The 22504-nt window shown below is 60.9% G+C and overlaps 2 protein-coding genes across 10 annotated transcripts in view; one reads left to right on the top strand and one right to left on the bottom strand.

The window, feature by feature from the left end:
• Nucleotides 1-8184: 8184 nt before the first annotated feature.
• GPX4 (glutathione peroxidase 4) lies at nucleotides 8185-10919 on the top strand. Of its 2 annotated transcripts, none has more exons than XM_037994558.2 (7): nucleotides 8185-8314; nucleotides 9457-9551; nucleotides 9639-9783; nucleotides 9937-10088; nucleotides 10368-10392; nucleotides 10538-10597; nucleotides 10676-10919. In XM_037994558.2, the coding sequence occupies exons 1-7, from the start codon at nucleotides 8231-8233 to the stop codon at nucleotides 10706-10708; spliced, it is 594 nt and encodes a 197-aa protein (XP_037850486.1). In that variant the 5' UTR covers nucleotides 8185-8230; the 3' UTR covers nucleotides 10709-10919. The 2 variants fall into 2 exon arrangements, with proteins under 2 accessions (XP_037850486.1, XP_007992765.3); XM_007994574.3 differs by having other exon boundaries at nucleotides 8239-9197.
• Nucleotides 10920-11765: 846 nt separating this feature from the next.
• SBNO2 (strawberry notch homolog 2) overlaps nucleotides 11766-22504 on the bottom strand; it is a 70758-nt gene continuing 60019 nt past the window's right edge. For 7 of the 8 annotated variants that reach the window (XM_037994551.2, XM_037994554.2, XM_007994575.3 and 4 more), the window contains 18 exons: nucleotides 21326-21502; nucleotides 20761-20858; nucleotides 19951-20033; nucleotides 17967-18158; nucleotides 17321-17490; nucleotides 16598-16729; nucleotides 16181-16316; nucleotides 15968-16080; nucleotides 15774-15845; nucleotides 15364-15472; nucleotides 14905-14979; nucleotides 14632-14775; nucleotides 13804-13898; nucleotides 13631-13723; nucleotides 13415-13546; nucleotides 13258-13334; nucleotides 12903-13093; nucleotides 11766-12828 (listed from right to left, as the gene is read on the bottom strand). In XM_037994551.2, coding sequence (XP_037850479.2) covers nucleotides 12344-12828; nucleotides 12903-13093; nucleotides 13258-13334; nucleotides 13415-13546; nucleotides 13631-13723; nucleotides 13804-13898; nucleotides 14632-14775; nucleotides 14905-14979; nucleotides 15364-15472; nucleotides 15774-15845; nucleotides 15968-16080; nucleotides 16181-16316; nucleotides 16598-16729; nucleotides 17321-17490; nucleotides 17967-18158; nucleotides 19951-20033; nucleotides 20761-20858; nucleotides 21326-21502 — 2574 coding nt within the window. In that variant the 3' untranslated portion in view covers nucleotides 11766-12343. The remainder of the gene's footprint in view (nucleotides 12829-12902; nucleotides 13094-13257; nucleotides 13335-13414; nucleotides 13547-13630; nucleotides 13724-13803; nucleotides 13899-14631; nucleotides 14776-14904; nucleotides 14980-15363; nucleotides 15473-15773; nucleotides 15846-15967; nucleotides 16081-16180; nucleotides 16317-16597; nucleotides 16730-17320; nucleotides 17491-17966; nucleotides 18159-19950; nucleotides 20034-20760; nucleotides 20859-21325; nucleotides 21503-22504) is intronic. The other variant, XM_037994557.2, reaches the window with a different exon arrangement.

Raw genomic sequence — 22504 nt, 5'->3', positions numbered from 1 at the left:
ACTCAGGAGGCTGAGGCAGGAGAATCGCTTGAACCCAGGAGGCGGAGGTTGCAGTGAGCTGAGATCACACCACTGCACTCCAGCCTGGGTGACAGAGCAAGTCTCCATCTAGAAAAAAAAAAAAAAAAAAAAAAAAAATCCCACTGGGCGCGGTGGCTCACACCTGTAATCCCAGCACTTTGGGAGGCTGAGTGGGAAGGATCCCTTTGTTGTGGTTCTCCAGTTTTTAGTTCTAAGTCCCTGATTTTTTTACACTGATATTTGAGATTCTTTTTGGGGGGCTGTCAGGGGCTGCTTTTTGTTTTTGTTTTTGTTTTTTCCTGAGACGGAGTCTCGCTCTGTCCCCCAGGCTGGACTGCAGTGGCGCGATCACAGCTCACTGCAAGCTCTGCCTCCCGGGTTCAGGCCATTCTCCTGCCCCAGCCTCTGGAGTAGCTGGGATTACAGACGCCACCACCACACCTGGCTAATTTTTTGATTTTTAGTGGAGACAGGGTTTCATCATGTTAGCCTCCCTCAGCCTCCCAAAATGCTGGCATTACAGGCGTGAGTCACCATACCCGGCTGCTTTTTAGGCTTTGACTTTAGGTTTGTGCAAACTTTCTTATCTAACTACCTAACTTTTGTTTCTCACCTTGAGGCCAGGAGTTTGAGACGAGCCTGGGCAACATAGGAAGACCCCATTTATGTTTTTGTTGTTTTTTCTTTGAGATCGAGTCTCACTCTGTCACCCAGGTTGGAGTACAGTGGTATAATCTCAGCTCACTGCAGCCTCCGCCTCCTGGGTTTAAATGATTCTCCTGCGTTGGCCTCCCGAGTAGCTGGAATTACAGGCGTGAGCCACCACACCTGGCTAATTTTTTTGTATTTTTAGTAGAGACGGGGTTTCACCATCTTAGCCAGTCTGGTCTCGAACTCCTGAACTCAGATGATCTGTTTGCCTCGGCCTCCCAAAGTGCTGGGATTAACAGACGTGAGCGACCACACCTGGCCAGGAAGACCCTATTTCTACAAAAAAATGTAAAAATTAGCCGGGCATAGTGGGTGCACCTGTAGTCTCAGTTACTCGGGAGGCTGAGGTGGGAAGATCTAGGATCACCAGAGCCCAGCGGTCGAGGTTGCAGTGAGCTGTGATTGTGCCACTGCACTCTGGTCTGGGCCACAGAGACGCTGTCTCCAAACAAACAAACAGAAAACAAAAACCAGAGGAGGAGAGGGAGGAAACCTGGGGGTGCCTGGGGATAGCTGTATCAGGCAGACAGCACAGCCAGGTTAGAGGCCCTGAGGCTGCGCCTGGCCTGGAGTGTTCCCGGCAGGGAAGGGGCAGGAGAGGAGGTCAGAGGGCAAGGTGGGGCAGGTCCCACGAGGCCTTGCTGGTCAGGGTAAAATGTTTGGAGCTGCTGTGTTGGGAAATGACTGTCTGGAGCCAGGGCAGAAGCGAGAGACCAGGGAGGGACTGGGAAGGCGAACTGGCCACAGGTTGGCGTGGCTCCGACTAGGGTAAGGGCAAGCACAGAGCGGGGAGGGTGCCATAGGGTGAGAAAAAGAGGGAGAAGAGGGGACAAAGCTGTCCCTGTCAGAGCGGGAAGAGGGTGGGAGGGTGGAGGCGTGGAGGTCGAGGTGAGCTCTGGAGTTCAGGGCAAGGTCTGGGGGGATGGACGTGCAAGCAGGGTGGCCACATGGTGGAGATTAGAGCCGGGAGCCTGGACCACGTCCTGGGAACAGAGTAGAGCCCGGGAGAGTGAGTCCAGCCCCGCTGGTGTTCAGAAGCCCGGAGAAGGGGAGGAGGCACCAGCAGGAGGGGAGACTCAGTACAGACACTGGAGCAGCCCCCGAGTTACAGACCTGGCTATGTGATCTCAGGCAGGTTACTCAACCTCTCTGTGCCTCCCCTCTCCCTTGCCTTGTAAAACAGAGACAAGAGGTCGGGCGTGGTGGCTCAAGCCTGTAACCCCAGCACTTTGGGAGGCCGAGGCGGGCGGATCACGAGGTCAGGAGATCGAGACCATCCTGGCGAACACGGTGTAACCCCGTCTCTACTGAAAATACAAAAAAATTAGCCGGGCGTGGTGGCGGGTGCCTGTAGTCCCAGCTACTTGGGAGGCTGAGGCAGGAGAATGGCGTAAACCCGGGAGGCGGAACTTGCAGTGAGCCGAGATCCCGCCACTGCACTCCAGCCTGGGCGACAGAGTGAGGCTCTGTCTCAAAAAAAAAAGAAAAAAAAAAAAACAAAAAAACAGGGACAAGAACAGCACCCACTTCTCAGGGTCATTGGCTAATAATTGCAGTGTACATAGAGCAGCGCCTGGCACCAGCATTGCATAAGTGCTCCTTAAATAGGATTAAGGGCAGGAGGTTGCCAGGTGTCCTGGAAACCTGGCGAGGAAAGTGTCTAGGGGCAGACGGAGGGAGTGGCTGTGTGATGCCACCAGACCGCCAAGTCAGCCTGAGGACTGAGCAGGGATTAGCCCAGCAGACATTGGTTGTGGCTCAAGGAAGGGGGCCAGTGCCTGGCAGGGTGGATTTGGGGGAGAGAGAATTGGAGGTTTGGGGCGGATACATGGGGGATCAGGAGACGGACAGGGCTCAGGAGTGGATTTTATGACAGAAGAAAGGGCATCTGGGTTGCTGGAGTAAAGACCCAGTAGTGACCTGCAAATCCGGGGCAGGGGTGGATTAAGAGAGGCTAAGCTCAAGCCGGGGGCAGCCTGGATGATAACGGCAGAGTCAGAGGCGCAAAAGTCAGGCCATGATCCACACACAGGGTGGGTGAGAATGTAAGAAGGTGCAGCTGCTGTAGAAAATGGTCTGGTCAGCTGGGCGCGGTGGCTCACGCCTGTAAACCAAGCACTTTGGGAGGCTGAGGCAGGCAGATCACCTGAGGTCAGGAGTTCGAGACCAGCCCGGCCAACATAGTGAAACCCCGTCTCTACTAAAAATACCAAAGTTAGCCAAGTGTGGTGGCACGTGCCTGCAATCCCAGCTACTTGGGAGGCTGAGGGAGGAGAATTGCTTGAACCTGGGAGGTGGAGGTTGGGGTGAGCCAAGATCACGCCACTGCACTCCAGTTTGAGCAAAAAGAGTGAAACTCCATCTCACTCCATCTCAAAAAAAAAAGAAAAAGAAAGAAAGAAAGAAAAGAAAACAGTCTGGTGGATCCTCAAACTGTTACACAAAGAGTCACCATAGACTCAGCAATTCTGCCCAAGAGAAATGAAAACATACGCCCACACAAACACTTGTACAGCTTTACAAACTCAACAGGTGAAAACAACCCAGATGTCCATCCACAGATGAATAAATACACACAATGTGATTCCTCCACACACTGGAATATTTCTCAGCCATGAAAAGGAATGATGAGGCTCCAACACAGGCCACAATGTGGATGCAGCCTGAGGACCTCATGCCCAGTGAGACAGGCCAGGCAAAAAAGGCACACAGTGGGTGATCCCATTTCTATGAAATGTCCAGGACAGGCCAATCCACAGAGACAGGAGGGGATGTGTGGGTGCCAGGTCCTAGAGCAGGAGATGGGGAGTGAAGGCTGATGGGGTCCGGGCTTCCTTTGGGGACAATGAAGATATTCTGGGCTGGGCGCAGTGGCTCACGTCTGTAATCTCAGCACTTTGGGAGGCCTAGGCAGGTGGATCACCTGAGGTCGGGAGTTTGAGACCAGCCTGACCAACATGGAGAAACCCCGTCTCTACTAAAAATACAAAATTAGCCGGGCGTGGTGGCACATGCCTGTAATCCCAGCTACTTGGCAGACTTAGGCAGGAGAGTTGCTTGAACCCAGGAGGTGGAGGTGCAGTGAGCTGAGATCGCACCTTCGCACTCCAGCCTGGGAAACAAGAGGAAAACTTCGTCTCAAAAGAAAAAAAAAACATGCCAGGCGCAGTCGCTCATGCCTGTACTACCAGCACTTTGGGAGGCCGAGGTAGGCAGATCACAAGGTCAGGAGAATGAGACTATCCTGGCTAACACAGTGAAATCCCGTCTCTATTAAAAATACAAAAACTAGCCGGGTGTGGTGGCAGGCGCCTGTAGTCCCAGCTACTTGGGAGGCTGAGGCAGGAGAATTGCATGAACCCGGGAGGCGGAGCTTGCAGTGAGCCGAGATCCGGCCACTGCACCCCAGCCTGGGCGACAGAGTGAGACTCCATCTCAAAAATAAAAAAAAGAAAGAAAAAAAATTCTGGAACTAGATAGAGGTGATGGTCTCATAATATTGAGGCGATGGTCTCATAACTGGGCACATCCTAAAAACACCGAATTGTACACTTTGAAGTGGTTAAAATGTTGAATTTCATATGTATTTTGTTTGAATTTCAAAAACTTTTTTTTTTTTTTGAGACAGAGTCTTGTTGTATCCCCCCAGGCTGGAGTGCAGTGGCATGATCTCGGCTCACTACAACCTCCCACTCCCGGGTTCAAGCAATTCTCCTGCCTCAGCCTCCAGAGTAGTTGAGATTACAGGCGCCTGCTGCCACGTCCTGCTAATTTTTTTTTTTTTTTTTTTTTTTTTGAGATGGAGTCTCACTCTGTCTCCCAGGCTGGAGAGAAAAGGCGCAATCTCGGCTCACTGCAACCTCCACCCTCTGGATTCAAGAAATTCTCCTGCCTCAGCCTCTCCAGTAGCTGGGATTACAGCGCACACCACCACGACCAGCTAATTTTTGTATTTTTAGTAGAGACGAGGTTTCTCCATGTTGGTCCATGTTGATTCTCCAGGCTGGTCTTGAACTCCTGACCTCATGATCCGCCCTCCTTGGCCTCCCAAAGTGCTGGGATTACAGGTGTGAGCCACCGTGCCCAGCCCTAATTTTTGTATTTTTAGTAGAGACACAGTTTCCCCATGTTGGCCAGGCTGGCCTCAAACTCCTAATCTCAGGTGATACGCCTGCTTCGGACCCCCAAAGTGCTGGGATTACAGATGTGGGCCACCGCACCCAGCCCCCAATTTTTTTTTTTTTAGACAGAGTCTTGCTCTGTCGTCCAGGCTGGAGTGCAGTGGCAGGATTTTGGCTCACTGCAAGCTCTGCCTCCCGGGTTCACGCCATTCTCCTGCCTCAGTCTCCTGAGTAGCTGGGACTATAGGCGCCCGTCACCGCACCCGGCTAGTTTTTTGTATTTTTAATAGAGATGGGGTTTCACCGTGTTAGCCAGGATGGTCTCCATCTCCTGACCTCATGATCCACCCACCTCAGCCTTTTAAAGTGCTGGGATTACAGGTGTGAGCCCCTGTGCCCAACCAAAAAGTTTCTTCTTTTTTTTTTTGAGACAGAGTCTCGCTCTGTCGCCCAGGCTGGAGTGCGGTGGCGCGATCTCGGCTCACTGCAAGCTCTGCCTCCCGGGTTCATGCCATTCTCCTGCCTCAGCCTCCCGAGTAGCTGGGAATACAGGTGCCCGCCACCGCGCCTGGATAATTTTTTGTATTTTTTTAGTAGAGAGGGGGTTTCACCGTGTTAGCCAGGATGGTCTCGATCTCCTGACCTTGTGATCCGCCCGCCTCGGCCTCCCAAAGTGCTGGGATTACAGGCGCGAGCCACTGCGCCCGGCCCAAGAAGTTTTTAAAAAAGAAATCAAGCCACAGGACAGCCCCTGCCCCAGTCCTTCCTGGTGCCAGGGGCTGCTCTAGAAAGATCTATGGCAACACAGCTTCCTGCAGGGACACTCAAGAACTTCCGCCCTCACAGGGAAGCCTTGCTGGGGTCTTGAGAGGTCCCCAAGTCTCCATTTCCCTGTTTGTGAAATGGGGTCACTCTGGGAAAAGTTGAGGAACCCCCAGCGCAAATCTCTCCCAGAACCTGGGAGCCCCTTCTCAGATCCGAGGTCAGGACCCCGTGTTTTGCCCACTTCTGCCCTTATCACAACTGGCAGGAAGTCAGGAACGGGATAAGGTCTCTCCGCCCGAGCTGTGGGTGCTGAGCTGCTTTTCTGGCAACCCTGAAATAAACACCGGTTTCAGTGCACACGTTTGCAACAAACTTATGGAAAACAACTCTGGCAACATTGCAAACAGCTGAGCCTTTGCAAGGGCAAGAACAGATTCGCCAGTGTGGCCCTGTCACCCGGCACTGCCAGGGCAGGAGGAAATGGGGGGGTTTCCTGAGAAGTGAGACAATGGGGGTTGACTCCAAGAACTCGGCCTCTGGGGGCTGGGCGGGAGCAAAGCCGTGTGAATAGGCTTATGCAAGACCCGGATTCTGCCAGCCCAGCTCAGGGATCCCTTTGCCACCCAACTCCATCTACAACGCCTGTGTGCTGCATCTAGCAGGCCTGAGTCGGGGGCAGTGGCGGGGGCTCATAGGTCCCCCTCCAAATCAACCCAGCCCTGATTCTGTCTCTGAAAAAATACTCAATGCAGGGTCAGAAAAGGTTAAGACCTTGAAGGCAACATAAAAATCTAGGCGGGGTAGGTAGAGTGGCTCACGCCTGTGATCCCAGCACTTTGGGAGGCTGAGGCAGGCAGATCACCTGAGGTCAGGAGTTCGAGACCAGCCCGACCAACATGGTGAAACCCCGTCTCTACTAAATATACAAAAGTTAGCTGGGCGTGCTAGCGCGTGCCTGTAATCCCAGCTACTCAGGAGACTGAGGCAGGAGAATCGCTTGAACCCGGAAGGCAGAGGTTGCAGTGAGCTGCGATGGAGACACTGCGCTCCAGCCTGGGTAACAGACCAAGACTCCTTCACACACACACACACAAATTCCAAACCCCTGTCTGTACAGGGGTCAAAGTCCAATCACGGTGACTCAGTTCCCAAGCATGAGATGAGTGTCTCTGTTGCCAAATGTCCAAGCCACGAAGTGAAAAACAGAGTTGGAAGCCAAGATGTGGGGTGGTATGGGCTCTGGGTGTGCCCATACCTCGTAATGTTAGAAGCATAAGAAAACCCTCCAGACTCGTGTTTATTTTCTGAGTACACACTGCGCGTCCCTGCGTGGGCAGCTGTCTCTGGGGTGGGATCCCAGGAAACTCCAGGTTCTCAGTTAAATGGTAACTGTCTCTATGACTGTCAGGTCCCAGTGCCCACAAGTTATGTAAGCGGCTCGGCAACCAGACCCAGGGGCGGGGAGTCACTGACACCCCTGTACCCATGGCAGGGGTGAGGGCAGGGACACCCCCATGCCCTCTCTGGGCACCCTCATAAGATGGGACTGTGATGAGGAGCAGACCTCAATTTGGTTTCATTTACATTAAAAAGGCAAATCCCTCGGCCGGATTCGGTGGCTCATACCTGTAATCCCAGCACTTTGGGAGGCCGAGGCGGGCACATTACGTGAGGTCAGGAGTTTGAGATCAGCCTGGCCAACATGGTGAAACCCTGTCTTTACTAAAAATACAAAAAAATTAGCTGGGTGTGGTGGCTCGCTCCTGTAATCCCAGTTACTCAGGAGGCTGAGTCAGGAGAATCGCTTGAACCCGGTGGGCGGAGACTGCGGTGAGACGAGGTCGCACCACTGCACTCCAGCCTGGGCAAAAGAGCAAAACTCTGTCTCAAAAAAAAAAAAAAAAAAAAAAGGCAAATCCCGGCCGGGCCTGTGGCTCATGCCTGTGATCCCAGCAGTTTGGGAAGCTGAGGCTGGAGGATCACTTGAGGTCAGGAGTTTGAGACCAGCCTAGGCAACATAGTGAGACCCCCATGTCTTTACAATAATTAGCCAGGAATGGTGGATGAACCTGTTGTCCCAGCTGCTCGGGAAGCAGAGGCGGGAGGTTCGCTTGAGCCTGGGAGGTCGCGGCTGCAGTGTGCCCTGATCGTGCCACTGCACTTTAGTTTGGGCAACACAGCAAGACCCCGTCTCTTAAAAAAAAAAGGTAAACAAGAGTTGGGGAGACTTTTCTGCGAGTTGGAGAAACGCCCTCGACGAGTCTTAAGTAGTATTCTCAAGTTGTCTGACCTGCCGCCGCGCTGCGGTCAACCATCCGGAGGACTGTGCGCTGCCTCCCAACGCGTCGACTGCGTAGACGTGGCCGCCTGTGCACAAGCGAGCATGCGCAGTCGCCGACAACAGTCCGCACGTCCGGTCCCGCCCCCTTCCCCGCCTTCTTCCCATTCCGACCTCCCATTGGCTGGCATCGGCGCGAGCGCTCAACACCGACGCGGCTGACCAGTGAGCGCTCCGGAGGGCGTGGCCGTGGGTGGGAAGGTGCGGAGAGCCGACGCGCGTCCATTGGTCGGCTGGACGAGGGGAGGAGCCGCTGGCTCCCAGCCCCGCCGCGATGAACCTCGGCCGCCTTTGCCGCCTGCTGAAGCCGGCGCTGGTCTGTGGGGCGCTGGCCGCGCCTGGCCTCGCCGGTACCATGGTGAGCGGGCGCCGAGGCTGTTGCCTGCCCGGTTACCGTTGGGGCGGGCGCGCGATCCCCGTCTCCGCTCGCCGGCGCGGGGAACCCTCGGGCTCCAGTGACCTTGGTGGGGGGCGTCTGGTTGGCTCCCCCTCCCCACCCCCGGCTGGGCGCGGACGCGGGTGACCGCACTGCGACGTGCTCCGCGGCCCTCCAGGCCGTTGCGGGCACGCGGGCTGGGTTCGGGGAAGGGGAAGGGGCTGTTCAAATGCTCGCGGGTCGGGGTCCGGGAAGGGGCTGTCCAGGCCGTTGCGAGCGCGCGGGCTGGGGTCGGGGAAGTGGAAGGGGCTGTTCCACGCGCGCGGGTCGGGGTCGGGGAAGCGGCCGTCCAAGCCGTTGCGGGCGCGCGCGCCAGGGTCGGGGTCCCGGCTTGCAGGGGGCGGGGTCCGGGACGGCTGGGGCGGAGCTGGGCCGTTGGGGGCCACGGGTGGGCGTCTCCGGGCCGAGCGGGGCTGTTGCGCCCGAGCGGTTGTGGGTGCAGTGGGCTGGAAACCCCGGATCACGCGCCCCCGGGCGCCGCCCCGCCCCCGCGGCTTGGCCTAGCGCGGTGGCGTCACAGTCGCACAGTCCTGACTTCGGCCTCCGGGCCTTTGTCCCCGGCAGCGGCGCTTGGGGTGGGGGAACCAGGCGGGGCGGGAGACTGGCGGGTATGGGCCGCGCGGGCGCAGGCTCCCCCAGGCGCCGCAGGCAGCGGTGCCAGAGCCGGGGCAGACGGCGGCCGCGAGCCCCTCGACGGCGGAAGACCCCAGCGTGCAGGCGCAGGAGGGCGCGGCGCCGTCGGAAGGAGCCCTGTCCCCGCAGCTTGGGACCGGAGATCCACGAATGTCCCGAGTCCCAGGACCCGGTGCGCGCGGGGCCCTCACACCTGCTGCTGTGGCACTTTTTGGGGTTGGAACCTTCTCTCGGTCTCTGGGTTTCCGGTAAAACGGGACCAGAGGCACAAGGCGGTGTGTGCGTTTAAAAAGGAGGAGGAGCGTTCAGGTTTTCAGGGCCCCAGGGCTCCGGTGTCCCCGTCACCGACCCGCTCCGCATCCCTTCCTGCCCCAGGGCGCCAGACTCGGCCTCCCGTCCATGCTCCCTGCTCAGCCCCCTTTGCCTTGCAGTGCGCGTCCCGGGACGACTGGCGCTGTGCGCGCTCCATGCACGAGTTTTCCGCCAAGGACATCGACGGGCACATGGTTAACCTGGACAAGTACCGGTGGGCGCTCGCCTGCGGTGGGGCGCATGGCCGGGGCCTGGGAGGGGGCTCTGCTCTTCTGCGCTTGACCCCCGCCGACTCTTGCAGGGGGTTCGTGTGCATCGTCACCAACGTGGCCTCCCAGTGAGGCAAGACCGAAGTGAACTACACTCAGCTTGTCGACCTGCACGCCCGATACGCTGAGTGCGGTTTGCGGATCCTGGCCTTCCCATGTAACCAGTTCGGGAAGCAGGTAGGCGACTGCTGCGTTCCCGGGGCCTGCAGAGGCCGATGGGTGGGGGTCAGGGTGGGCTCCGGCCTGGAGAAGGCCTCGGAGTGTGCGGGGGGCCTGGTCTGAGGAGGTGCCAGGCCTCGGACGCACTCAAGCACACCTTGGCCGCCACAGGAGCCAGGGAGTAACGAAGAGATCAAAGAGTTCGCCGCGGGCTACAACGTCAAATTCGACATGTTCAGCAAGATATGCGTGAACGGGGATGACGCCCACCCGCTGTGGAAGTGGATGAAGATCCAGCCCAAGGGCAAGGGCATCCTGGGAAAGTGCGTGACCTCTGGGGACATTACGGCTGCGGGGGGTGGTGGGGCTGTGTGGGGGCCTGCTGGGATGCGCACACCTCCCTGGGGGAAGAATGGCTCGGGGTGGTTGAGGTGGGGGTGCTGGGACCCTCACACTGCGTGGCCTCCTGGGGTAAGATGGCTGGGGGGGCGTGGGGGGGCCGCTGGGGACACTCATGTCCATGTGGCCTCCTGGAGGCAGGATGGCTAGTGGGCCCGTGGGGGGCTGCTGGGGACGCTTACACCCATGTGCTTCTTTTCCAGTGCCATCAAGTGGAACTTCACCAAGGTAAGGGGGCTGTGGCGGGTAGGGGACCAGCTCCCCCCCACCACAGCCCTGGCCCACATGGGCAGCGGGCAGGAAGGGCAGCCTCAGCCCCTTGCAGGGGGCCACCCCCACGGTGCCCCACAGTTCAGACACTGTCTCTCCACAGTTCCTCATTGACAAGAACGGCTCCGTGGTGAAGCGGTATGGACCCATGGAGGAACCCCTGGTAGGTCCTCTCTAGGGAGGCTGCTTGGGGCAGGGGCTTGGGAGCTGGCTGCCCTGACCCAGCTTTTCTCCCCGACAGGTGATAGAGAAGGACCTGCCCCACTATTTCTAGCTCCACAAGTGTGTGGCCCCGCCCGAGCCCCCTGCCCACGCCCTCGGAGCCTTCCACCGGCACCCATGACGGCCTGCCTGCAAACCAGCTCCTGGTGAGGCAGACCCGAAAATCCAGCGTGCACCCCGCCGGAGGAAGGTCCCGTGGCCCGCTGGGCTTGGCTCGGCGCCCCCACCCCTGGCTGCCTTATGGGAATAAACAGACAAATTGGTCTGCTGGATCTTTCTGCCTAGGGGCTTGGGGGGGCCCTTTTGCCAGGCACCCCTCCATGTCAGGGCCAGTTGCTGTTAGCTGCCAGGGAATGCCATGAAGGTGGAGTGTTGCCTCCTCTTCCTCCAGGCTTGGGGGCTGTGCTGGCTGGGGTGCTGGGGTGCAGTGAGATCTGGGCCCATTGGACACCAAGCCCGGGGTCTTAATCCATGGAGCCCTGCCTGGTGTGCACAGGTAGGGCCCAGTAGGGCCGAGTCTTGGAGGAGATAATTTCAAGTGGCTGTTCTTCCTGGCCCCGTGTCTTAACCCGTTAGGAGGTGGCTACTGGGGCCTCCTCTAGCCAGAAAGCAGAAGTACAGAGGCCTGAGGAACAGCGTGACCCTGGTGGTGGGGATGGGTTGGGCACCCGCATCTGCCCTTGGGGCCTCACCTGGCTGGGGGGTGTGGGGGTGGCTGGGTGGTTACTGTTCAGAGTCCCTCCGTGAGGGCTGGGGGTGGACAGGCCAGGAGGGGCTGGCACAGCAGCACCAGCCACCATTCAGGGGCCCAGTGCAGGGGGGCGGTTTGGACGTGGCTTGGCTGCCTACCTGCACAGCTGTAGGGACTGCAGCCTACTACGGTGGCTGATCCCAGCTGTCCCCACTGGGGGTCTGGAATGGACAGTCCATGGGACCTGCCCCAGACACAGGGTTGAGGGGGTCTGTCTCTCCCAGCCCTTGTCCCTCCTCATCCACAGGGGGCCAGCACAGGGAATGAGACCTGGTAACCTAAGAGCCTCCGGGGATGCCCACGCACCCCTGTTCTTCCCTCCCTGTCCTGCAAGCTGAGGAGCAGACTCCATGGGAAGTAGGCAAAAGGCACATATATTTAAAAAAGTCCTTTACATATGTACATCGGAACTTGCTATAAATACATAGAAACCGCAGGCGCCACCCTGCCAGCTCCACGGCCTGAGGCCTGGGAGAGGTGAGCAGGCAATAACTTAGGGGTCAGAGAAGGGCTAGGGGAGGGGGAATTGCATATATTAGCGGGGGTCTGCCCCACAGAGCCCCCGAGACGTGGGGCCCTGAGCACCTGGGGTTTCCTGAGTTTCTAGCTCTTGGGACCACCCAGTTTCACGGATTTTAAGGGTTTGGGCCCACTGAGCCCTTGCGGGTGCCGAGTCCCAGAGCAGCCACCCGGAGCCCCTTCCTACTTGGGAGGAGAGAGGCACAGAGGGCCCTGCCTCGCCCCGGCCCCCAGCTGTCCTGAGTGGGCCCCGCCAGGGCTGATAGGTGAGGGCCCGGGTCGGGCGCGGAAGGCACTGCGGCCGGGGCCTGGGGCTCCTCTGAGCAGTGGTCAGGGAACCTTGGCCCTGGTCCCCACTGCTGCTCCTAGGGGAGAAACGGTCCCTGTGACTTGGGGCATGTTTCGCTTAAAGGCGTGTCAGAGAGGAGCCTGGGTGCCGGGGAAGGGTGGGCTGAACTGGATCACACTCTGCCGCTCGGGACCGCCGCCCGCCACGCCCCCCGCCCCCGCGCCCTCCCCCAGCGCGCCCTCGGGGGGCGGCCCCGCGTGCAGCGAGCGCAGCATGTCCTCCAGCACCTCCTTGAAGTTGATGTCACAGCCCTGGTGCGCGAGGGCCGCAGGGTCAGCCTGGGCGTCCGGGGCGCCCAGCGGCACCAGGCCGGGGCCGGTGTCCAGGGGCAGCGGCGCCGGGAAGGAGAAGTGCGGGGGCGGCGGGAATGCCTCGGCCGGGGGGCTGTAGGTGAGGTCCAGCACCTCTCCGGGGCCGCAGGGCAGCGCCAGCGGCCGCGGGGCGGGCGGGACGGGGCAGCCCAGGGCGCGCGCCTGCCTGCGCTTCACGTCGGCATCCATCAGCCGCAGCTCCTGTAGCACGCGGCGCACGCAGCCCTCGGGGATCTTGATGCCTGCGGGCGGAGCGGCGATGTCAGGGCCGGGGCCGGGGGCTCGGGCCTTCCTGGGGCGCCCGCCGCCCACTCACCCACTTGCTTCTTCCTGTCCTTGGTCTTCAGCCGCACGATCTGCAGGTAGCTGCTGCTGCTGACGTCGGCCATGACGGCGGCGATGCGGCCCCACACGCGCAGCAGCGCGCCGCACAGCATGTAGTGGTGCCGCAGCCGCAGCCCCTGCAGGCAATCCTTACCCTCCTGCGCCAGCCGGCAGTGCCGGTTCCTGCGGACGGGACGGGTAGCTCGGCTCAGGCGGGTCCCAGGGGCCCGCAGGCTCCCCAGGTGCCCTGAGGTTTCCGGCCTCCTCTCAGAGTCTCGGGAGCCCCCCGATCCCTGCCTGGATCACCGCCATCTGCGGGTTTCCCCCGGTCCCCGGCCCGCCCTCACCAGGCGCTGTGGCTGCAGTGCGTCAGCGACAAGGTGTAGCCACTCTCCCAGGGCTCCTTGGCCTCCTCCGCGGTGACCTGGGGACACAAGACCGCATGAGCCTCGGCGGGGCCAGGGCCGGCAGCCCGAGGGAAAGCTGCGCCCCGCGGCCGCCTACCCGGTGGAACTTGCGGCGGAGGCTGTCCAGGGCCTCCAGCTGACTCTGCCGGCCGATATTGGGCTTGTACACCGTGAAGAGCTGGCCGCGGTTCTGCTCCGCCAGCAGGCAGCTGGGCTTGTTACCGCGGACCTGCGGAGGAGGGTGTTGAGGCCGCGCTCAGGTCCGACCCCGTGGGCCCTCCTCTGGGGGGGGGGTAACCCCGCCCGACCCCACCTTGTAGGAGAGGTAGAAGCCGTCATAGGGGCCCGTCAGCTCCAATGACTTGGCAACGGCGTCCTCCCACTTCAGGCCGCGGTCCACGCTGATCTGCCACGGCAAGGGCGGGGTGTGAGTGTGGTGGGGGCAGGGTGGGCAGTGTGTGAGGGGCTGGGGGGCTTCCTGCTGACCTTGTAGAAAACCACCTGCCCGTCCTGCGGGTGCCCAGGAGCCAGGAACACCTGCTGGCTCTCCTCGTAGATCTCCTCGATACCGGGAGCAAGGTCTAGGAGGGGTGGGTGGAGGGTGAGTGGTGTCCGGGCCTGGGACTGCGGGCTGGGGCCAGGGTCAGTCCAGTAGCCCGGGTGCAGCCTAGAGACGACCCCCGGAGAGCACAGGGGACGGTGTCCTGGAGCCTGGCCTGACCTGGCCCAGCGTAGGGATGGTACACATGGGCCCCAGCCTGGCAACCGCTCAGGTCAAGGTAACCCCAAGCAGGCTGTGGGGGGACTGTGGGAGCCTAGGGGCTGCTCAGGTGCTGGGTGATCCTGAGCAGGCTGTGGGGGATCGTGGGAGCCTGGTGGGCTGTGGCACTGCTCATGATCGAAGTATCTGTGGCCCTGCCCTGACCCTCGTCTGGACACAGGGAAGTGGTCCTGATGGACAGGCCTGGCCCCATGAGGCTGAAAGCATAGGCTCGCTGGCCTTTGGTTCACAATGATGTAGCAGGCGCCCCGTGGAGCCTGGGGATGAGCATGGTGTGCACCAGCCTGAGCACCGTCCACAGAGCTGCACGGCGATCCCATGAGCTCCGTGCCCGCGCCTGCCCAGGCCCACCCAGCACCCTGGCTCACCCAGAATGCACAGTGCTCCCATCAGCCCCTTGCCCACCTAGGCCCTCCCCATGCTCACCCACAATGCCCAGTGTTCCCACGAGCTCCGTGCCCACCCAGGATGCCCAGTGTTCTCACCGAGCCCCTCGCCCACACCCACCCAAGTCCCCCGGTGCCCGTGCTCACCCAGGATGCCCATGTCATATTTGCCCTCCCGCTTGTCCATCTCGATGAGGTGGTCGAAGGTGTCTGAGAAATACTGGAACAGGGCGTTCTGCTTGTACACCTCCAGCCCCAAGATGCGATTCAGGAACTTGGTGATGGAACAGTCTGACAGTGGAGGGAGCCAAGCCTCAGGCTATGCTGGGAGTCCCTGCTCCCCTCGTTGCTCCCCACGTGGGGCCAAGGTTGCATGAGACGAGACGGGAGCGTCTCTGGGCCTAGGTGTGGGGCACTCACCCTTCTCCACGTCCAGGCAGCCATTTCGGGACTCCCGGCCGCCAATGCCCACGGACAGCAGGCCCTGCTTCATGTCTGCGGGGAGAGGGGCCTCACATGCTGGTCCTCCCAACCCTGCCCCTCCCACAAGGGCCCTAGCTCCTTTCCCAGAGACCAGCCGCTCTCTGGGGGGCCTGGGGAGCAGCTGAGGCCTAGGGCTAGGAGTGGAGCCTGTTGCCTGACTGACAGGAGTGAGAACAGCACGTTCTTGGGGAATAAATTCAAATCCCAGGCCCCTCGGCTGCCCTAGAAACGCACCCGGTGGCTGCTGGGGGCCGCCTTGGCTCCCTTTGCCTTCACAGCCCGCTCCGTGTATGTGGCAGGAGATCTCTCGACACACAACCGGCCTACCAAGTCTGCTGCCCCAGCTGCTCTGGAGCCCCTGCCCCCCCAGGGAAGACCCCCACGGGCCCAGCTTACCTCGGAAGAAGGTGGAGACCCCTCCAGGATATCCCTGGGGCACAGGCACTTTGTTCTCTGTCTGGCTCAGGATGGTGGTAAGGACACAGTGCAGGGCCCGGGTGCCATACTACAGGGAGAGGGTGAGTGGCGAAGGAGGCCCCGGGAGGAAGCCGGCCTCCCCTGGACTCCTGCCTCCCTAGAACCCCACCCTTGCTTAGGCCCCTGGCCCCTACCCTCCCCTAGACTCCTAGACCCCACCTCCCTCAGCTCTCAGCCACCTCCTCCCCGGGAGTCCTAGACTAGGCCCTCCCCCAGAACCCTGGGCCCCGCCTCCCCCAGCCCCCATCCACTCCCTCCCCCAGCTCTTAGATCCGGCCCTCCCTAGACCCCTGACCCTGCCTCCCCCAGCCCCACCTTCCCTGCAGTACCTTGTTCTCAAAGTTGTACTTGCTGAGGTCACGGGACTCCGTGGCGCGGCGGTCTCCATGGGTCAGGGCCCCCTGCAAGGGGTGGGGAAGGTCATCGGTTGGTCACCTGGGGTCTGGCCTCTGGCCCCCCACAAAGCTTTGCAGAGCCTTCCTGGGCCTGTCCCTGGTTCTCAACCCAGCCCCCACCTGCTCACCAGACTCTCCAGGCGCTTGGCCACAATGGAGGCGAACCGGCGCTCCCCCGCCAGCTCCGAGATGAGGAAGACGTACTCTGGCGCAGAGACCTGGTTGGACCGGTGGGTGCGGCCTGGGAACAAAGCGGCTCTCAGGGTCCGGCCAGGTGGGGGCGGGGCCGAGACCACGTTGGGGGCGGGGCCAGGTAGCGCTCGGGGCGGGGCCGGACTCACCGAACTGCTGGATGGCACGGTCGGCGCTCCAGGGCAGCTCCAAGGTCATGTGCACACGGCGCCGCTGGTTCTGGACGCGGCGGTCAGCTTGGAGGGAGACACCCGAGCTGGAGGCCTCCGAGATGATGGCCACGAGCTGGGAGGGCGGAAGGGGCCGGGACACGGTTGGTGCCAGGCCCGCCCCAACGCTGCCGCCGCCTCCTCACCCTCTCGGCCCCAACTCCAGGTCACCAGGACATCCAGGGGCAGCGAGAGGCCTATGCGGCGCGGACACCACCCGTCACACGGCCACTCGCGCCCGCACCTGGCACACACACACTCGCAGAAGTGCGCGGGTCCGCAGTCCCCGGGAACCCTTGGGCCCCTCTGTGCCTCCTGGGTCCCGCGGGCCGCGCCCAGTGCACTGCGGCCCCACACCTTCTCGCCGCTCATGAAGCGCTGCTTCTCCCTGAGGTTCACGTGGTCGATGGACAGACCCTGCTCTGCCCGCGACTCGAAGGCCACCGTCCCGTCGGGCCTGGACACCACGCGGCCTTTCCTGCCGGTCATCTGCGGCCGGGACAGGGACAAAACCGGCCGTCAGTGTTGTGGCCTTGCAGGAGTCTGGCCACCCGTGTCTCAGCTTCCCTATGTCCCACAGTGGTCGTGGGCTCCCAGCTGTGGATGTGGGGAGGGGGCCCTGGGAGAGGGAGGGGGGACTGATGGACCCAGGCGATGTGTGCCCGTCCAAGGCCTGGTATTATCAGCCAGCCAGCACCACGGAGTGAAAAAGTGAAGCTGGGCAGGGAGGAGGCCGCAAAGTCAGGCCCAGGGGCTTGAGTCCTGGCCCCGGGCACCCCAGGGGTGCGTTCAGGCAGTGGTCTAAGCAGAGACCAGCGCAGGCCAGGCTGGGGGATCTGGCACTTAGAGGGATGGGGGAGGAAACCCTCCACAGGAGGTCGTGGCCTCCCTGGCCGAGCTGGACAGGATGCTACTGCCCCCACCTTCCGCCCCCTGGGCTCCCGGAAGGCCCCCTCCTCGCAGGGCCGCGGTGACGCAGAGTGACCAGCAGGGGCCACCAGAGCCGCGCAGAGCCCAGGTGAAGCCCCGCCCACTGCCCACGCCCCACCCACCACCTACTCCAGCTGCTGTCCCACCCACCTCCGCCACCCGCTGGGGGCCGCCAAGCTGGTCGATGAGCTCGTCCAGGGTGTTGACCGGCAGCTCCCGCCCCAGCCGCCGCACTTTCTCCAGCAGATCCTGCTTCAGTCGCTCCACCCGCTCCAGGACCCCGGGGCCATGCGGGTCTCTCTGAGGGAGGCACAGGGGTCCTAGGGAGGACGTGAAGGGTCAGGGCAGGACATGTCGGCTCCCTTCTAGGGCCCACCTAACTCAAGGCTGGCCCCTGCAGAGCAAGGACAAGGGGCCTTGGGGCAGCCCTGAGGGACGGCAAGGTGGCAGGGAAGCCCAGCACCATGGCCCAGGACTGCTTTTCTGCGCTTGTCTCCCTGAGACCAGCTAAGGCAAAACTAAGCCTCCTATCGGGGACCACACTGCCTCCACAGGAGTGGGGACTGCCCAGCCCCGAGCCCCAGCTCTGCCTCTGACCAGTGGTGTAACCCCTGACCTCCCCTCTCTGGGCCTCAGTTTCCCCCAACTGTAAAGTGGGCACCATAGCAGCAGCTGGGCTCAGGTGGGCTGGACCGAGGGCTACAACCTGGGGTAGGTGGTGACCGCCAGGAGGCCGGGGGAGCCTCGCACTAGAATCCTGACCCACAGGTGGCTGGCCAGTTGGGCGAGCCCTCACCCCGGTCATCACTGGGGAGCCCAATGGCATCAACGATGACCACATCGTCATCCATCAGGGACTCGGGAGAGGAGTTGAAGTCGCTGTCCAGGCCGGGGTCTGACTCGGTGCTGCTGTCATCACTGATGCGGATGATGCCTGCCGCCTCGCATGCCAGCCGGGGGGCTTTGGCCCCGCGTCCCCGAGGTCGCCCTGCAGGGAAGGACAGGGTCACTGAGGGCCAGACCACAGCAGGGTAGAGGAGCACGTGGAGGAGACGCAGCAGGACAGAGCAAGGCCGGTGGTCCGAGCTGGGGAGGTCCATCCGAGACCCCCTGGCCTCTGGGCAGGCAGCTCAGCTGTTCTCCGGGGACGCCCTCTTAGGAACCCTGTGGCCAGGAGGGCGTGGTGTAAGGGGGCAATATTTTGCTTTGAGAGAGTCTCGCTCTGTCGCCAGGGTGGAGTGCAGTGGCAGCTCACTGCACTCTCCGCCTCCCGTGTTCAAGCGATTCTCCTGCCTCAGCCTCCCAGGTAGCTGGGATTACAGGCGTGCACCACCACGCCCGGCTAATTTTTTGTATTTTAGTAGAGACAGGGTTTCACCATGTTGGCCAGGCTGGTGTCAATCTCCTGACCTTGTGATCTGCCTGCCTCAGCCTCCCAAAGTGCTGGGAGTACAGGTGTGAGCCACTGCGCCCGGCTTATTTATTTTTGAGATGGAGTTTCACTCTGTTGCCCCCGCTGGAGTGCAGCGATGCAATCTCAGCTCACTGCAACCTCCACCTCCTGGGTTCAAGCAATTTTCCTGCCTCAGTCTCCTGAATAGCTGGGATTATAAGCATGCACCACCATACCTGGCTAATTTTTCTATTTTTAGTAGAGATGGAGTTTCACCATGTTGGCCAGGCTGGTCTGAAAATCCCGGCCTCAGGTGATGTGCCTGCCTCAGCCTCCTGCTGGGATTACAACAGGCGTGACCCATTGTGCCTGGCCAATATTTTATTTTTATTAATTTTTTTGAGACAGAGTCTTTCTCTGTCACCCAAGTTGGAGTACACTGGCGTGATCTCAGCTCACTGCAACCTTCACCTCCGAGGTTCAAGTGATTCCCCTACCTCAGCCTCCCAAGTAGCTGGGATTACAGGCATGCGCCACCACGCCCGGCTATTTTTTGTATTTTTAGTAGAGACAAGGTCTCACCATATTGGCCAGGCTGGTCTTAAACTCCTGACCTCAGGTGATCCACCCACCTCAGCCTCCCAAAGTGTTGGGATTACAGGCGTGAGCCATAGTGCCTGGCAAAGAGGATAGTATTAATAAACGCACATCCAGGCCGGGCGCGGTGGCTCAAGCCTGTAATCCCAGCACTTTGGGAGGCCGAGATGGGCGGATCATGAGGTCAGGAGATCGAGACCATCCTGGCTAACACGTTGAAACCCCGTCTCTACTAAAAAAAAAATACAAAAAACTAACCAGGCGACGTGGCGGGCGCCTGTAGTCCTAGCTACTCCGGAGGCTGAGGTAGGAGAATGGTGTAAGTTCGGGAGGCGGAGCTTGCACTGAGCTGGGATCCGGCCACTGCACTCCAGCCGGGGTGACAGAGCCAGACTCTGTCTCAAAAAAAAAAAAAAAAAAACCCACATCCGAGGTCCTTTCAGACGTGGCTAGTGTGGTGGATACGCGGGGTGCCTGGGGAGGCCGCACACCAGACCTCGACAGGCAGCTCTAGGCTTCCCTGTGACAGCAGCCTGGGTGTTATCAATAGGCTCCCGAAGGGGCCGTGGAGACCCTGAAAATGGAAGGTGGGAGGGGTTGGGAGCAAGCAGTGGGGCTGGACCTCTGCAGCCCCGGGTGGTCCCGGCTCAGCCCCTCAGGTATGGCTGCGTGGCCTTGGGTGAGCTACTTGGCCTCTCTGAGCCTTGCCACCTGCCATCCCAGGGCTGATTACGGAGGAGGGAGAAAGCGGAGGGCAGGAGTGGGTGGGGCCGTGGGGCGCCCGGCTTACGTTTCCGCTTGCTGCCCACTCCTCTGTCCCGCTTTCTCTTGGTGGATGGAAAGTGCTTCTGAATTAGCGACAGGAACACGCCTCTGAAAGTGAGACGCGGAGTTTATTCTCACACGAGGGGCGGAGGCCGGTGGGGATGCTCTCTGGAAGCTGGACGCACCCCTGGGTCCCTGTGGGGGTCCCGGAGAGGGCCGGTCCTGGGCAGAGGGTCTCCCGTGGGGAGTGGGCTGGGGAGGGCTGGGGGCTGCCTGTGAGCTCTCCTTCGGTCTGCTGGTGTCACAGGCCCACCTCAGCCCCCCAGGCTTCCCCTGCTCTGAGGAATGTGGCCGGATATGATGACGGCTCCCAGGATGGGGGTAAGGGGTAGGGTGAGGGGGCAGCTAGGGGCTCCCAGACAAGGTATATACCAGGCATTGGGAAGCTCTGACCCCCAGGCAATGGGGGGAGGTAGGGGGGCTGCCGTGACCCTCCCAGGGCATTCTCAACCCCCAGGGGAGAGGCTGGGGCTTCAGGGAGCTGGGAGGGCCAGCCCCTAAAATCCACAGAACCCTTGTTAAAATGGCATGGGTGCAGGAAGCTTCCTTCTAAGACCCTTGGAGACCATGTCCCAAACCGCCTGGGGTCCACCTCCACGCCTCTGCTTTAGACCTGGAGCAGAGCTGAAGGTCTCTGCGGCCAAGGCTAAGCAAAGCCCACCCCAGCACCTCCTGCTGCTGGGGCCGAGGGGCAGGGACAGGCAGCAGGTGGCCACAAAGAGGGATGGCCACGAGCGCAGGAATCCCGCAGTCCCGTCCCCACCATGACACTTACTCAGCGGCCGAGACAAAGCAGTCGAGGTGCCCGTCGTTCTCCCCCAGCACCTCCCGTGTGCGTGCCTCGCCTGTGGACTGCAGCCCGATGACCACACACTGTAGGACAGCAGAGGACTGTGAGCCACCAGCCCTGCTATGACCACGCACTGTGGGACGGCAGAGGACCGTGAGCCACCAGCCCTGCTATGACCACGCACTGTGGGACGGCAGAGGAAGCAGCCAGGCCACGGGTGACAGCCACATCCCTCACTCTGCCCCTGTGCTCGCCTCCCCAGGAGGGGCCCTGGCCCACCCACAACACACACTGCTGGGTGGGGGTCTGCTGGCTTCCTGTCTCGGGATGGTGAGCTGCCCACCGTGTGGTCACTGTCTGCGCTCCGGTGTTCCGACACCCTGGCTGGCTCAGATTGGAGGACGGACATCTGAGCATCTCTCGCCTACCAGGGTGCAGCCCCCATCCACGTCTAGGGAGGGGCCAGGAAGGACCAGGCAGAAGAGCAGCCCCCTCCCCTGCAGGCCTGGCCGCCCTCAGCCCTCAAAGGTCGAAGGCCGCAACCGCTCACCTTGTCTCGCGCCAGCTCCTCTCGGGCCAGCTCCACCAGCCGGCGCACCTTGGCGGCGATGCACAGATACTTGAAGAAGCGCTGGTGCGCCGACCAGAATTGGCCCCACAGGGACTTGCGTGACTCCAGGCCGATCCAGTCGGCCGCCTGCTGGAACACGTTCAGGGCCTCAGCCCACTGCAATGACATGACACGGTGCCCCTGAGCTCTGGCTCCTGGCTCCTGGCCCAGGGCCCCGGCCCACTTGCTGCCAGCCCTGGGCAAAGCATCCCCACGCCTGGTGGAATTTAGGGCAGGATGGGGGTGCTGGGGGTGTGCAATGTAAGAGGCACCACCTCTACCTGTACAGTAAAAACCTGAAAAACCAAAACACCAGTGGTAGGGAAGTTGTGCTGCAAACGGCACAGACTCAGCGCCCGCGGCAAACAGGCTCAGCTCCTCCCAACAACACATGGTGCTCGCAGCCACGCCTCTGTTTTCCACCAGGGTCTCACCCAGGTGTGATCCAGTCCAGGGGACACTGGGCATGTCTGGGGCCGGCAGTGGTTGTCAGGTTTGGGGGCTGGTCCCGGCATGGACTGGGTGGGCTGGGTTAGGGTGGCTGGGACTCTGGCCAAAGTGCTCAGGACGGCCCTACCCCAGAGAGCAACCCGGCCCTGGGGGCTACGGGATATGCTGGTCGTGTGACCTAAAGAAACCAGCGAACTGGCTGGACGCGGTGCCTCACGCCTGTAACCACGACACTTTGAAAGGCTGAGGCAGTCAGATCACCAAAGGTCGGCAGTTCAAGACCAACCAGCCTGACCAACATGGAGAAACCCTGTCTCTACTAAAAATACAAAATCAGCTGGGCGTGGTGGCACATGCCTGTAATCCCAGCTATGTGGGAGGCAGAGGCAGGAGGATCGCTTGAACCCAGTAGGCGGAGGTTGCGATGAGCCAAGATCATGCCATTGCACTCCAGCCTGGGCCACAAGAGTGGAAACTCCATCTCAAACAAAAAAAAAAAAAAAAAAGAAAAAAAGAAAAACAGCAGCAAACACACGGGGCTGTTGGGTTTGAGGAGGAGAAAACAGGACCTGTCCAAATACGGAGGGAATAACCAAGCCACGTGGCCCACAGCAACATGGATGCTGAACACAGCTACGAGCCATGGGCCAGGACCTGGAAGCGAAGGGC

The sequence above is a fragment of the Chlorocebus sabaeus genome, chromosome 6 (assembly GCF_047675955.1).
Source record: "Chlorocebus sabaeus isolate Y175 chromosome 6, mChlSab1.0.hap1, whole genome shotgun sequence".
NCBI lineage: Eukaryota > Metazoa > Chordata > Mammalia > Primates > Cercopithecidae > Chlorocebus > Chlorocebus sabaeus.
Note: the sequence above shows the minus strand (reverse complement) of the source record. Positions and strands in the feature narration are given on the sequence as shown.